The sequence below is a fragment of the Buteo buteo genome, chromosome 23 (assembly GCF_964188355.1).
Source record: "Buteo buteo chromosome 23, bButBut1.hap1.1, whole genome shotgun sequence".
NCBI lineage: Eukaryota > Metazoa > Chordata > Aves > Accipitriformes > Accipitridae > Buteo > Buteo buteo.
In genome coordinates, this window is record NC_134193.1 from 7,718,025 (window position 1) to 7,733,545 (window position 15,521).

The 15,521-nt window shown below is 58.9% G+C and overlaps 2 protein-coding genes across 4 annotated transcripts in view; both read right to left on the reverse strand.

The window, feature by feature from the left end:
• Positions 1 to 790: 790 nt before the first annotated feature.
• ELF3 (E74 like ETS transcription factor 3) lies at positions 791 to 5,947 on the reverse strand. 2 transcript variants are annotated; one of them, XM_075055053.1, is made up of 9 exons: positions 5,831 to 5,947; positions 4,845 to 5,013; positions 3,938 to 4,159; positions 3,593 to 3,679; positions 3,389 to 3,508; positions 3,105 to 3,194; positions 2,330 to 2,446; positions 1,955 to 2,150; positions 791 to 1,816 (listed from the first exon to the last, which is right to left on the reverse strand). In XM_075055053.1, the coding sequence occupies exons 2-9, from the start codon at positions 5,005 to 5,007 to the stop codon at positions 1,696 to 1,698; spliced, it is 1,116 nt and encodes a 371-aa protein (XP_074911154.1). In that variant the 5' UTR covers positions 5,008 to 5,013; positions 5,831 to 5,947; the 3' UTR covers positions 791 to 1,695. The 2 variants fall into 2 exon arrangements, with proteins under 2 accessions (XP_074911154.1, XP_074911153.1); XM_075055052.1 differs by having other exon boundaries at positions 1,955 to 2,168.
• A 4,057-nt stretch (positions 5,948 to 10,004) lies between these two features.
• Positions 10,005 to 15,521, reverse strand: part of KIF21B (kinesin family member 21B) — a 43,941-nt gene continuing 38,424 nt past the window's right edge. For both annotated transcript variants that reach the window (XR_012654076.1, XM_075054872.1), the window contains one exon: positions 10,005 to 15,136. Coding sequence is in view for 1 of the 2 variants with exons in the window: in XM_075054872.1 (XP_074910973.1) it covers positions 15,082 to 15,136 (55 nt within the window). In the remaining variant the exon portion in view is untranslated. The remainder of the gene's footprint in view (positions 15,137 to 15,521) is intronic.

The window sequence follows — 15,521 nt, forward strand, 5'->3', positions numbered from 1 at the left end:
CATATCCTGTGGGTCAGAGAGATCTTCCCAGCACCCCTGGGGCATGCTCCCTACCTCTTCGTGGCTGGGCTAGCTTGGGAAGGCTGGTGTTGCTTTTGAGCAAGAAGGGGCAGACTGTGTTTGGGCTGTCCACACTGTAGGCCTTACCAGTCCCCCCTCCTGAACGTATGGTCCTTGAGAGGCACCCAGCTCCTAGGAGAGGCTCCCAGATAGCCAGACTGGAAGATGAGCAAGACTTAAACATATTGCAGTGCCTGTGCTGCCCTTCATGCCTCAGAAGAAAGCACTGGCCAGAGGGGCTGGAGGTCCTCCCACAGCCTGTGACCCCCAGCCAAGCTGGGGACCTTAATGAGGAGGGAGCTGAGAGAGACCCCCTCCACCCAGCAGACTGGGCTCTGGGACCAGGAAATTCCTTCTGGCTTGGAGCTAGTGCTCCAGGAAAGCCCTCTTGCAAAGGCGAGTGCCAGTACTGAATTTCTGGAGGGTCCTCAGAAGGGCCAAGGTTTGGGAGTGGGTCTAGGATGCCCCTGCATGGCTGGCTTTGAGACAAGGCCTCCAGATCTCACTCCCACCAGCCCACCTCATCCTAAGGAAGACCCTGTGACCCTGTGCCAGGATGACCAGGCAAGTCCAGGCCATGGCAGGCAGGAGGGATGGAGGCAGACAGGTTTCATGCAATGGGACATCCCAGGTAATGAGTCTGGTCCCCATCACGTCTTTAAGAAAAACAAGCGAAATGGCAGGGAGTTACAAAAAAAACAACCAAACAATTTATTCCTCTTATATTCCCATTTGAAAAGGAGGAAACCACATGCACCTGCTGGGTGCCTGGCTGGGCTGGCATCCTCCTCCTGTGGCTGACACAGAGCCAGTCTGTGCCCCCGTGACATCGCTTCAGTCCAGCTGAGCATCACCACCTGCCACAAGACACGTGCGTGCCCTACAATGCACACTCTCACACGGGAACATCTTACTCATGAAAAAATATATCTGTACATTCATTTTGTGCTTTTTTTTGGTCTTACATAAATTAGAAGCTGCTTTTGGGGAAAAGGCCTGTTTCCAGATACAGGCAGCTGGGCTGGAAATGCAGAGCAGCCCTGCTGTCCCCAGTCCTCTCCCTCCTGAAGGCTCTCCAGGGCTAGAGTGAAGCTCCACAATGTTCCCATCTTCTCTCAGCAGGTGCTACCCTAAGAAGCTGCTGCACAGGGGGGGACCTCACCCATCCCACGCGGAGCAAACAGGACGGTAAGCGCCTTCAGCATGGCGCAAGCAGTGATAGGGGAGGACCCCATAGCTGTCCGATCACAGGTGAGATGGTGGTGCTGCCCCTCTTTCCCGGGCAGGAGGTGGGTGACAGCAGGAGACCTGCTGGGCTCTCACTGCGCCCCAGCTGCCACTCGAACTTCTCTTCCCCTTTGCATTTGTCCAGGCTTTGAAACAGCCAAAGTCACTGCGACTCCAGTTGGAGGTACGAATCCAGTGAGGGAAGTAACGGTTTACAATAGCCTACTGGAGCCAAAATATTAGCTTTAAACACCAGCACGCACAAGTGTGCCCATGCAAGGGTCGGAGTTCCACACGCTGCACAGGGCAGCAGCTTCCAGATACAGCCGCAGGCAAAATTTCCTATCAAGGAGCTCAGCATGGGGCTGGCCCCTAGGGGCTTGTCAGACCCCGGCTCATCCAGGACTCCTACAGCTCCTTGTTCCTGTTGAGCACCTCCTCCTCCTTCCAGCCACTGGAGTTCTTCCCAAACTTGTATACCAGCCGTCGCCCATCGACTCTCTCCAGGATCTCTCGTTTGTAGTAATACCTGGAGGAGATGGAGTCAGGGCTCTGGATGCAGCCCCATGTGCTGGGGAGCTGCTGCGGGGGATCAAGGCTGAGCCCTGGAGGGTCTGACCCAGCCCTGTGGGGCAGGTCTCCCCTGGGGACAGGGGAGGGCACTCACCGCATGGCTCGGCTCAGCTTCTCGTAGGTCATGCTGCTGTTTTTCTTCTTCTGGCCCCAGAGCTGAGCCACTGCCTCCGAGCGCAGGAACTTGAAGACGCCCTCCCGCCGGTCCTCCCACTTCATCAGCCCCTCATTCAGCTCTGGGTGGATCAGGATGTCCCGGATGAATTCCCACAGGTGGGTACCTCTTGGGGCTGGAAGACGAGAGCAAGCTGTATAGCAGGGAAGATCCTGTGGGTCCCTGCACTTTGGATCTCCCTAAACCCCCCTGTCAAGGGGCATGGCCAGCAGACATGGCCCTTCCTCCCATCTCCCCTGCATGGAGCCAAACTGGGGGAGGCAGTCCTCACTCCCGGCTGAAGGGTCCACTTACAGTGCTTGCTCTTCCGGCTCTCCAAGCAGTCTCTGCTCTCCTTGCTGAGTTTTCGGGGCCGTCCCCGTTTCCGCTTGCCATGTTTGCTGTCCCCTTTCTTGCTCCCTGCAAAGCCATCTGTGCATACAGACAAGGGGACATGTCACACTGTGCAGAGCCTGCTGGATTGCAGCTCTTCCCTCCCTGGCCACAGAGATGTCCTCCTCAGGAACAGAAGCACAGGGGAGAGCTGGTTGGGGCAGGGGGAGAGACCAGGGGCTGCACCCTCTTTTCGGGCCTGGGTACCAGGGAACCATTCCCCTGAGAGCAAGGTCTCCCGATTCCCTCCAGCCTTGGCCCACCTTCATCCATACCACCATGCTTAGGGCAGCATGCTGTTCATTCCCCAAACCTTGCTGCTACCTCGCACCCTCGATTTCCTCAGTATCATCACCAGCTGGGATCAACACTGAACACAGTTTTCAGTGTCCAGAATCTCTGGCTGCAGCCCTCACCCAGCTGCCACCACCTACCCCTTCCCACCAAGCTCACTGTTGCCCTGGCTACCCCAGCTCTGCCCCAGAGCCTGCACCATCACCATGCTCAATGCAGAAAAACAGACCCATGGTGCACAGAGCACCAGCCCCCTCCCTCTTTCCCAGTGTGGGGATGGATGTTCAGGTGTTGTCCCTAAATCATTGCCAGATGGGATGTGCTCTGCAGCTGCTGGAAGTGCCCTGGAGCAAGCCCTCCTCTCCCAGCTCCAGGGCAGGGGGGGGGGAAGCAAACAACTCACTGTCAGGGAAGAGCTTTGCTTCCACAGGGTCGAGGTCAAGGTCACTTCCACCGGAGTCCTGGGAGTTGGGGCTGTGAGACATCACAGGCCCTGAGAGGCAAAGGGACAGGGCTCAGACCACCAGCTGATAGCATCTGAAGATGCTTCCCCCTGGATTCCCACCCCCAGCTCCTGCAGGCAGCCCGGTGCAAGACCCAAACCTGCCCTTGGCGGTGGGGCAGTTCCCCACTGAGCTCCCAGATCAGCGCAAGTGAAGGGACCTTTTTGCAGGGCAAAACACTGACCTGAGACATCAGAGCTGCCTGGGGACATGGCACCAGCCAAGCAGGTGAAGTCTGTGGATAGGAAGGGGTTTGTGGGCTTCATGTCCTCCAGGGAGTCATTGGCACAGGGATTTCCCAGCTCTGGAAGGGACAGAGAAGGGATTAGCCCTGCCTGCACCAGTACATGGTCCTGGGGCAAAGGCTTGGCCGGGGCCCCTCTCTTACCCAGGTGGCTAGAGTCCAGGAAGGTCTCTTGGGAAGTCACATCCTCTTTTTCCAGCAAGTCAATGATCCAGTTCAGTTCGTCGGATGCTGCAGGGGTGGGGGGACTGGGATTAGCAATGCTTATTTGGTATGGAGGGGAATGGTGCATACTGGGAGCTAAGCCCAGCCCTGCCTGGACTCTGGTCTGTGCCCCCGCGTCCCCCTGCGCAGTCTCCCCAGAGCAGCCTCCCCCAGGCAGCCCTCCACAGTGCCCAGGAAGCATGGGGTCCTGGGCTGGGGCAGGCGTCTCAGCCTCATGCTTCGAGCTGCCAGGCCTGGGGATGAAGGGGACATTGGGACACTCACTGATCTCATGCAGGCGGTCGTAGAGTTCGTCCCCCAGGGGCCCAAAGATGAGGCGCATCTGGTCCCTGGTGCAGTGGCAGAGTGCGTGCCCATCCATGTTGCAGCAGGAGAAGTCGATGGAGCTGGCATCGTACTTGTTCTTCTCCACATGGTAGCTGATCCACTCCAGCACCTGCACCTTGGTCCAGAAGTACGGAAGCTCACTGAACCACTCCGGCTTGTCTGCAAGGGATGGAAAGCAGGGCTCAGGGGCAGGGCGGCCATGTCAGAGCTGTGTGCCACACATGGGCTGTCAGCTGCAGTTGGGCACAGGGTCCAGTCCCATGGTGATCACGCAGGGCACAGCAGGCCCTGCGCTTGGAGGGTTATGGGACTAACAGGCTCTTAGCACTTGCTCCCAAGTCACTGGCCTCGCTCTGCCCTGCTCCTGTCCTGGGAGACAGCAACAACCTGATGCCCCCCCCCCCCCCGCCACTGGTTTCAGTGACGTTTGTCCCATCTGTGCTGGGATCTGCCCTGCTCTGCTGGTATGCTCCCCGTGCCTCCCCCAAGGCCATCCCATGACAGTCCCACTGGTGGAGTGGGACCCCCGGCACCAGAACTGTACTTCCAAACTGTTCTCCTGGTGACCCCTGACAGCCCATTCCCTGGGACATGCTGGGGGAGGAGGGCAATGAGTCCCTCATCCTCCATGTGCATCTGATGCACTCCAAGCATGCCCACCTTGTGCCACTCAGGGTGTCCTCCAGCAACCTTTAAGCCAACACACCCCTTGGGAAACTGAGGTATGGTGCAAGCTGTTGACCTGCCCCAGTAGGACTAGGACCTTGCAATGCTCTTCCAAGCCGGCTGCTCTGCCTTGCGTGCCTGCTCCCCTGTGCAGCCACCTCTGCTCCTCTTGTCCTACCTGTGCTCTGTGCTGGGGGCTGGCTAGTGGGGAGGCTCAGCCCCAGTGTGCTGTCATCCCCAAGGTGTCCCAGCATGTCCAGGGTTGGCTGCACTTCGTCCGGCTGGTACATAGCGCTGATGTAGTTAGAGAAGATGTTGCTGATCTCACAAGATCCCGCCATCAAGCTCTGTGCCAAGAGACGACAGTAAGCCCCGGCCCCGTGGAGGCAGCGGGACCAGAGCCTGCAGCACCCGCAGCACCCCTGGGACCAGGCTGGGTGAGGCCGGACTCTCCCTCCCTCCACCCATCGTCACCTCTCAGGTCACTTCTGCAGAAATACCCGCCCAGCACCCGCCGGCTGGGGCTGGGGCCTGACTCACCACCGCCCTGGGGGCCGGGAGCCAGGGAGGCTGAGCCGGAGCAAACCGGGGACACAGCGTCACCGTGCTTGCAGAAGAGTCCCGTCCCCAGCAGCCCGGTCTCACCAGCCCCACTGGCAGCCAGCACAAAGGGACAGCAAGCAGGTGGTTTGCAGAGAATGGTATTGCACAGCCCCTCCGTGGGGACGGGCGTTGCAGGGCATTCAGCCATCGAATGCTCCCCCAGCCCCACGGCATAGCAGTGCTGGGGCTGGCACAGCCTGCTGCCCCACTGCCCACTGCAGGGACTCCAGTGCTGGCAGCTCCAGTCCTCTCAACCAGTCGCAAGAAGCACATCCCAGTAACTCTCCAGCCAGGAGGGGACCAAACCCCTGCCCAGCCCTCGTGGAAGAACCAAATCTTGCTGTTTGCTTGACAAAGCTTGGGGGCTAGATGGGGGCCCCTCCAGACCACCATCTCACTGGGCCCCCAAAAGGGCTGGCAGCTGCGGTGGGAGAACAGGCGTGCAGTGAGAAAAGACCAAGCGCATCCCCCGGCGAGAGCGAAGATGCACAGGGAGGGGAGCAAAGCGGCCATCCTGAGCTGAGGATGTCAACAGGGCCCCGGACGAAAAAGCTTTGGTACCTTCTGTGATGGCAATCCCGGGAGCAGCAGATAATCCAGAAAGCAGTGAGGGGATACGGTGTGTGCCCTGCCCAGCCTCTAGCCACTGCTTATGGGCCTGGGGAGGCTGGTGCCGATGGGCAAGCCCTGCCCGCGTCTCCTCTTTTATAGCATGGGCGGCGTAACGCGATCTGGCGGCCCGAGGGGAATTCCAGCCCGAAACGTTCATGCTCCCAGATCCAGGTGATTTGCATAATATGAACCACCGGGTCCCAGCCCAGCGCTGCCTTGCCGGGAAATCTGGGTTGGCCAGTTTAATCATTGTCAGAGCCCTTGCCCTGCCGGTGCCCAGAGTTTCACCCACACCGGCTTCGTGGGGTGTTTTCTTCGTTGCTGTTTGCCTGGCTTGTGTTTGTTTGCTCGCAGCAGCAGGTTCACTCAGCTCCCGCTGGCAAGCAAACACACCCAGCAGGGCTGGAGCAGGCCCTGAGGGCTGTGCATCTCTCCCTGGTGCTCTCCCTGCGGCAAAGGGGCTGGGAACGCTGCCCTGGGCACCCACCCAGCCTTATGGCATCCCCCTGCTCAGGAGGGCAACCCAGCCCTCATATCGAGCTGGTGCTTGCATGGATGCCTTGGCCACGTTTGGAGCACAGGCTTGGTCACTCCCCAGTCTGGCACAGGCACAGCTTCTCCCAAAGCATGAGGAAGGACCCAGTGACCAAGCTGGGCAGATGCTGGAAGTGGGACTCAGGTGGGGATGGGTGGTCTGTGTGGGGAATGGAGCAGAGACAAGGCAAGTGCCAAGTATTGCTGCTCTCTCTCTGTTAGGATGGGTTGATTCTTGCCTGGGGGAGGTCTGGGATAGGCTGAAGAGCTGTGATAGCCCATTCCCTGCCGTTTCACAAGTGCCTGGCACAGGCACACACGTACACTCACCAGGGACAGGTGCCAAGGGGCAAGGTGGGGTCGTGGGATGCATTTGGGGAACTACCTTCTGGTGGCTCTTGCCCCTCTGGCTCTTGGGCAGGGGTACTTGGGACCCTATCTGGGTGTGTTCATCCTGGATTTAGCCCTGTGCTGGCAGAGGACCCCCAGGCCAGTCCAAGCCAACAACTTGGCACCCATTTGCCCAGTGCTGGTACTTTGCTGAGCCAGCCTCATCCATGCCTGGCACAAACCCAGGGCACTGTGTGAGGAGGGCAGACCCTGGCATCACACAGCCACCTCTAGGTCCTTGTGTCTTCAAACTGGTGCCTGGGAGCAAACCATCTCATGTGACAAGGTGGTGACAAACTGTCGCAAATGTGGATGCCCTACCTTGGCCCGTGGGCCAGCAAGGGCAGGGTGGCTGTGTGCCCCATCCCCCTTGTCACGTCACCATGGCCTGCCATGCCATGCTGTAGCCCTGGGGCAGGCAGGGCCAGCATGCCAGCCAGGAGGCACCGGGTCACGCTAGCTGATCACCTGCCCCAGCTTCATTCCTCCACAGCAGAGTCACGAGTGCTGGGTGCTGCTGGGCCCTTTTGCTTCCTGGGCACAGCATCCCATAGCACACAGGGATGTCCCCATGTGCAGGAGCAGCCCCTGCCATTGCTGCCATGGGGCAAGCCAAGACCACCAGGGAAAACACCAGTGCTAGACAGACACAGAGCCTTAAGCCTGTGTTTGGCTGGGATCTGAGCCCAGGGCTTCACTGTGCCCAGCTGGGCTTCCAGTGCTCGTGGTTAGAAACCTGCCCCTGGGGAAGCTTTTTCCAGCCACTGCTGAAATGCAGGTGTCTCTGGAGCAGAGTGGGACATGACAGCTCTGAGCTGTGCCCTGGGCCACAGGCCAAGGGATGATGGGGAGGTCATGTAGCATTTAGGAGTCTCCTGCTCAAGCCCTGTCCAGACTACCCATGGCTCTCCCACCCCGGGGGATTTCATCAGATGCCTGATGGGGCTCTCTGGCATAGACCATGTTGAGCATTCCCTTTCCCATGTCTCCCTTCTCTGCAGACCCATGGCAGACCCTGAGGAAGTGCCATGGTCAGTCTGTGCTCCCAGCCTACGCCACCGATGGGAGAGGTGCCCTCAGTGGGTGACACCCCCCAGCACCTTAGGTGAGCCTGACATGCTGGGAGCCCTCTGGGTCCTCCTGGGGCTCAGTCTGCTCCCTTCCTTCCCCTTGTGTTTGGGAGCCAGGAGGCCAGTGGACCTGAGCAATCCTCCCCAACACCCTGCAGTCACCTTCTGGCTTTACTGACATGGAGAAACGGCCTTCCTGCCCATCTGCCCAACAAATGTGCCACCCTATAATGGGCCATGGGGAGAAGATCACAGTGGGGACACTCCCTGAAGATGCTGAGACACTGTGCTGGGAGCATGGGAGAGCATAAGCCTCTCCTGGGGTGTCCTCATGCCCTCCCCAGAGCCACAGGGCAGCAGCAAGCTGCTGGATGGTGCCCATGGGACCCTCCACTGCCAAGGAGCAGCCACAGCACTGATGGGCTCAGAGCAACTCCTCCTTGAGCCTGAGGATGGGTGGCAGAGGGCTGCCACAATCTCACCGCCAGAACTGGTGGCTCCCAGGGATGTGTCCCTGCTGTCCCCTTGCTGCTGGTCCAAGGTCCCAGGGCACCTTCTCAGGCACATGGGGAGCATGGCACAGGGTGCTGCCAGCCCAGGCGTGGCATTTTGCTGGAGCAAGGAAGGGGTGATCGTGAGTTTGGAGTGAGTTGGTGACACAAGGACCAGCGAGAAAAGGTGTCTGTGGTGCAGTGAGTGGCTGGGATGGGGATGCTACTGATGTCACCTGCCCTGCCAGGAGTAATTTGGCCCATGATACCCCCATGTTTGTTGCCCCACAGATCCTGTTTGCCCTAGCAGCACTGCGGTGTGGCTGTGGGTATGGAGGCTCACACTGAGATAAGCCACGACACAGGCTGAGGGTGACGCAGGACACAGTGCTGGAGACCGATACACCTCTGGGCGCTGCCAGCTCTCCAGAGACACTGTTAGGGCCAGACTGGCAGCGGTCTCAGGACGAGCGCTGCAAGGTGTGTTTTGAGCCCAGGGCCGAGGGCCCCCGCTCTCACCCTGCGGTGGCAGCAGGGTGTGGGGTACCCCACGCAGGGAGCGGGCTGTGTGCCAGGAGGAACCGCATCCGGGGTGGTCGGTGCGGGCACAGCCCGTGGCTGGCGGCTCTCCGCTCAGCTGCTCCGTCCGACCAGTTTAACCAGTGCTGGCTGGCCGGGAAAGAGAAAGTGGAGGTTGCTGAGGCTGAGGCACAGCCCCGCGGAGTTGGGGGTACAGCTCGCTGCCCGCCCTCCCCGCCCCACAGCACCTGGGGCTGGGGCAGGTTGGCTGCCCAATGTCTCGGGGGGCACAGGCTGGTGCCAGCATCGGTCACTTCTGGGCGCTCAGCGGGCACCACACGCTGGCACCGGGGTCACCTCCGCCCCACCTGCATCCCCCACCCCAGCATCCCCACCTCGGCAGCCCGGGAGGGGACCCTGCTGCCCCCCAGCTCCAGCCGCTCTGCCGAGCCCCGGGCACGGCGGTCCCGCAGCCGGGGCTGCCACCTGTCGGCTGTCCCCAAGGCCACCGCTCCCCTCGGCCAGCCGGGCCGCTCCCCAGCATGGGATGGGCGGGCGCCCGGTGTCCCCAGAAAGCCCGTGTCCCCCAGGACCCCGGCCCCGGGAGAGCCGCCCGCCCCGAGGGGCGGGCGACCGGGCAGGGGTGTGGGCAACCACCGCGGGCAGGAGGCACCCGGCCCCTGCCCCACAGCACCTTTCCGCAGTCCCTGGGCCCCGCCAGCTGGGGGAACCCCGGGGGTGATGCCATGCTGCAGGGTTGGAGATGCTCTGACTTCTGCGGGGGGTGGCTGCCACTCTGGCTTAGGACTGCCCGCTCGGGCCCCTTCCCCCCCCCTCCCCAGGAGAGGGGCAGAGCCAGCCCGGGCGAGTCTGTGCTTCCTCCACCTCAGCCCCTTGAGTCTCCCCCAGTGCAAAACATCTGCCCTGTCTGCTGGAGGACTCGGTGCTTACAAGGCTGCAGGTCACCTTCTCACAACACACGGTAGGACCAGAAGGGCTGTAGCAGCGTCAAGTCACCCAGCCTTTCCCCCAGCCCCTGTGCCAGGTGCTTCGGGATGGGATGGGTAGTTCCTGGCTGTGCTCTTCCCCTCTTCAAAGCCATCTCTGCTCCCTCACTTCATCTCAGTATGTTTTATTTGTGAAGATAAAGAGGCAAGGAACAAACACAGCCATTGAAAAAACATGTACATCATGAGACCGAAATAACTTACACTATTTACAGGAACACATCAAGGTATAAAATATATGTACACACCTTGTCCTTTGACAAACTCAGACTGCTGGGCTGGGCTGCACGACCCAGCAGAGAAAAAAAAGCCTTCACAAGAGTTGGCCTCTAGAAAACAGCTCCAAGCAAGAAAAGGCACCTGCTATTTGCCATATTTGTGCAGCAGGAAGGGGTGACAGAGCAGGCGCCACAACGCTGCAGCTGCCGAAACCCTGTCACAGGGCTGGACCGGAGGGTAGTGGGTGGTCCCAGGACATGGGGGTGCAGAACAGCTGGCAGGTACCAGGGGCAGAGCTGTTATGGAGGAGGGGACAAGCCCCTGGGGGCAGGAGAAAGGCGCAGGGCTGTGCTTTTCTGGGGGTGAGGCTCAGGAGGCCAGGCCAGGGCCTGGGGGATCAGGGCTGTGCTGGGCTCCCTCCCACTTACAGCTGGAGCACCATGCAGCACATGGAGGGACCAGGGGTCCCCTTCCCTCCCCAGGAGGGTGAAGGAGGCTCAGAAAGGGCATGCAGCTGCAGTACAGAGTAAAGCCCCAGTGAGCTTGCTGAAAAGCAAGTCGGAGCCCTGTGCTCTGCAGGGATTGTACCTGGACCCCATCCAGCATGGGACAGGGGAACAACTGGGATAGGGACACTAGGAGAGCATCCTGGGGAGCAGGCACTGGTTCTGCAGCACCAAGGCAGCAGGCAGTATCTGTGACCCCAAAGCAGCTGTGCTTAGAGGTGCTGGGGAGGACCAATGTACTTGGGGGGGACAGGACCCTGGTGCTCCAGCTCCTCACAGCTGGCCAGACTGAGAGATGCACCACCAGCCTGGCATTTTGTGCCATAAGAGCATAGGTGCCAGGGAAGGGGCAGTGCCCAGGCTCCCTGGGTGGGCTCACAGTGCTTTTGGGCTCCTGAGTCATCTCCACCCCTTGTGTGCAAAGCTCAGCTCTGGGCCAGCACTACACCATCAGCAGAGGCTGGAGCTGGCTCCTGTGTGCTGGAGGGAAGAGACCCACAGAGCAAGAGTCAGGGCCTGGGACAAAAGCATCACCCAGAGATTTGATGAAGGGAAGGACTTCCCTGCACTGCAGGTATCATCACACCCTTGGTGCAAACCAAGGCACCCAAGGGTGAAGCAAAATGAGGTGCATGGTGTGAAGGCAGCTCCAAAATGTCCCTGCAATAGAGGGGCTATTAGAGGGGCTCAGACACCACAAGAAGGGACTTAAGCTATGCAGCAGTGCAAGTCCTGAGCCCCAGGGGAGCACCCCAGCACAGTGCAAAAGGATTAAACGCCTCACCTGCTTCCCCTGGCAGGCAAACAGCCCTCACCATCATCCCTCAACCCACGTCCACCTTGGTTGTCCAAGCCCATGGCCCCAGTCTGAGCTCTGAAGGACCAGAATCCAAGGGGCCACCCTTGCTAGACCACCTGCATGTTAGGACCTTGTGCTTTAGTGCTTGGGGGAACCTGCCCCCCCCAACCCAACAGTGTGGCTCAGAGCTGCGAGCCCCTTCCCAAACCCCATTGTGCCAGGGGAGTGGAATATGACCCTGTGTTGGCTCCCCAGCCCCAAGTAGGGGGTGATCTGGGGGCTCCAGGGCTACCCTGGTTTATGTTCAGTGCCTGGGACAGGATCTAGATTCAACTATATTTGGGGGATGAAAAAGATCAAACATCACACACAAGAATCAGCTTCTCTCACACACCGCCTCCATCCTGGACAAAGGCTTTTACAGCACTAGTTCCCACTGCTCGAGGCTGCCACCAGATTACAGCAGGCTCTAGAAAATTGGGACTAGGACCAGCCCATTCCAGCAGTATGCTTTGCATGGACATTTCCCAGTCAATAAGAGCTTCATTGCATCCACAGAGAGTATCTGAGAGACAAGAGGCAGGAATACAGGCTGAGCTGAGCCTCTCAGAGGTCCCTTTCCATCCTTCAAAGGGACAAGAGGGACCACTTCCAGACTGCAAATCAACCCAATAACTGACAGCAACAACATCAAGCTTAAGTCCAAGCACCCCACCAGCAGCAGGAGCAAAATCTCAGTGTTGTGACTCAGTTGGGGGATCCCACTGCAAAGGTGGGAGCTGGGAACACAGGGGAGAGCAGGATGCTGGTCCTGCTGTGCTGCGCAGGAAAAGGTAGGAAGGGGAACACAAGGGGCGGCTCAGACATGCAGTGAGGTGGGGGTGAGGCCACATGTCCCCAGGACGAATTCAAGTGTCAAAACTATAACAATAACAATAATTATGAGAAGAAAAGACTAAAAACACAAACTCCCCACCCTATCCCCAAAACGAAACCCAATGACGACAGCACCCAGCTTGCACCATGAGGTAGCTAAACCAGATCAACACCCAAGAAACTCTTTCCTGCATGGGAAATACCAACCCACACAGATACTAAGACGTACACACACGCACAATGCTATGGGATCACAGTCACCACTCGCTTCAAAGACCCCCCCTTTCTGGACACTTGCTGCTGTGCCGCAGTACCCAGCTCACTCCACCTGCAGGATGCAAAAACCTTGAAGTCCCCTCAACATGCTGCTGGACGTAGCAGTGAGGTGGATGCTCAGCATCATCCAGGATTGGCCACTCAGGCCTGGGAAATGAAGCAGGCACTTGCAGCCTACACACAGGAAGAAACTGGCGGTGAAAGGCAAGGTAGTCTGACCCCAAGCTCCACAAGAGCAGGTCCCTTCACTGACTTCAGGAGGGAGCAGCGAGAGGTTTCATGTTGGGCACTGGCAGATCTTGTGCAGACACCGATGCACACGGTGCATCTGGCTACAGACAAACACACACTCCCCCACACACACCCAGCTAAGCAAAGGCTAAACTGGCTGAGGAATGAGCAGGGAAACCCTCTCCAAGACAGGCTTGGAGGGCAACACCTCCTCCAGCCCCCACCTGTGCATCAGGGTGCCCCCATGCTTTTTCTTTTTTTTTTTTGCCCCCTCCAGTCCCGCAGGGTGCAGAGCCCAGTGCTGCCAGCACTGGCACCACTTCTCCACCAGCCACAGCAGGAGGGCTCCTTGCCTCGATGCAGCCACCAGTCCAGGCCTGTGCAGGGCTCGGCCACAATCACAAGGGACTGGTCACGGTCCTGGGCAGGGTCACACCCACGCACGCCATCACGCCCTCCACCAAGGCAAGGCAGTAGAATGGGTTTCCCCCCCCCTCAAAAGGCAAACCCCTCCATCAAATCAATGGAGATGCTCCTGTCTTTCAGGATGTGGAGGAATTACCGTGCTCCACCCAGAATGGTTTTAACAAGGGCTGGTGGCAAATGAACTGGGGCTGGTCCATGAGTCACCGTGGTTGGAGAAAGCACAGGGAAAACAGTCTGTGCTTTATGGGGCAGGTCCTGGAGCCCCTGACCTCTGAGATCCCAGTTCAGTGCTGGTAGGATCATGTGGAGAAATCCTTAAATTTGAGTTCAAATGCTGCTGCTTCTGTGACAGAGGGGAACTAAGAGCATGTGAGGCAAGAGCACCAATCCCAGGGTCTCCTTGGCCATCCTGTGAGAAGCCCTGCCCGGCCCAGGGCAGGACAGAGCAGGGGATGGTCCGGCAGGCCACAGGAGAGATGGAGAAAAGCTCCAGTGTGAGACCAGGGCCTTGCCAGCCCCTTGAACAGGAGAGAGGGAGGAGGGAGCCTGGAGAAGCTGAGTGCCTGGGGAAACACTCCTGGATAGAGCTCCCAGCCTTTCATGGAGATTGGACTGTGCAAGATTATCCACTGCAGGATTGTCCTTCAAGCATTGGGTGAATCAGGGGACTTGTGCAAGACCAGTGTGTGCAACCCCTTCCTCACCCTGCTCCCGGCACAGCTGACTCCAACCTGGCCTGTCCTCCAGCTGCTCCATGCCTTGCTGGGCTCTCTCTGGCTCCTGGATCCATGGGGGACGACAGGCCAAACCTGAGCTAGCCCCCCTCCCAGGTAGAGGGCTGAGAGCAGAGCCTGGGGGAAGGATTTACAGCCTCCAGCTCCCAGTGATGGCAGAACAAGATGGGCCCACAGGGGTGGGGGTGACAAATCCAGCCTTGGCTTCTTTGCCCTGTAACCTCCATTCTTGCTTCGTTTCTCCATCTCAAGGGGGCTAATGTGCTGCAGGAACCCACCACAAAACCCCTGCTGAGGGCCAAGGTGTCAAGAGCAGGGCTAACCAGCCCTTCCCTTCCCCACTGCAGAGCAGGGTGGGCACATGGGGAAGAGCCCGAGAGCCATGGGTCAGTTGAGTTTACGACTGGGGTTTGGAGAACATCGAAGGGAACTGCAGCGGGTTTGTCTGGAAGTTGTATGATGAAGATCTTCCCAGGCTTGCCATGTCTCCAGATCTGGGACAGGGCAAAGGAGCTCAGAGGTGCACAGCTCCAGCCGCTGGGGACAGGTAGATGGAGGATGGAAAACGATAGGACTACCTGGAAATCCTTCTGCAGACCCCCAACAGCAGAGAGGCTGTCCCACGAGTAACATCTTCAAAGAAACAGCCCCTTTATGCTGTGGTCCTGGCCAGCAGACACCAAATGTCCTCATGGCCATGGAGTGGAGAAAGACTCCTACAGGAACCAGCCCCAGAGCCAACAGGAACAGAAGCAGCAGATCATGGTGGCAGGAGGGAATTGGGTGTCTTTGAGAAGGAGTCAAGGAGTTCTGACCCCTGGAAGTCCCAGCAGGCATTACAGCAGGGTGAGTGAGGAGACAGATGAAACATTTCCTGGTCACCGGAAAACCATCAAGAAACCTCAGTAGGAGGGAAGGTGGAGCTGACTGTGACCCACAGAGCTGCCTCCTCACAGGGGCTGGCAGTGCTCAAAGTACCATATGGGACATCGTCCACCCCGTTGGGTCAGGCACAAAGAAATCCCTATCCATGGGCTCCTGTAGGTGACCGGGTCTTGATAGCGAGGGAGAGGTACCCTGACATTCACCCTCCTGTCATGTCTTCCAGTCTTTATGCAGTTCTTAGTTTGACCCCGCAGGTAACCTCCTCCCACTCCACAGCTTCACTGTCAAGTCGCTGAGAAACAAAGGTGAGAGGGATGGTGTGACCCAGGGGTTCCCACAGGAGCCCTGCAGACATGCTGCAGAGAGGCACTGCGAGCAGAAATGCTCCCCACCCCCAGCCCATGGCAGCATGCAGCCCACAAGACTTCCAGGCCCTTTTCTCTTGGCAGGAGGTTGCCCAATCCATTCTGGGGAGCAGGCAGGCCCAGTGGGGCTCAGCCTCCAACTCACCCCACTGGCAGCAGTTGGGGACAAAGGGAAATGGTGATCTCCAGGGCTGACCCGGACAACAGGACTCCTGAACCCCTTGAATGAGCTCTAACTAGGTCAAAGCAGTGACACCACGGGGAGCTGCTGTGCTTGCTCTCCCCAGGGCATGGGCTGCTTTGGGGGTGGTT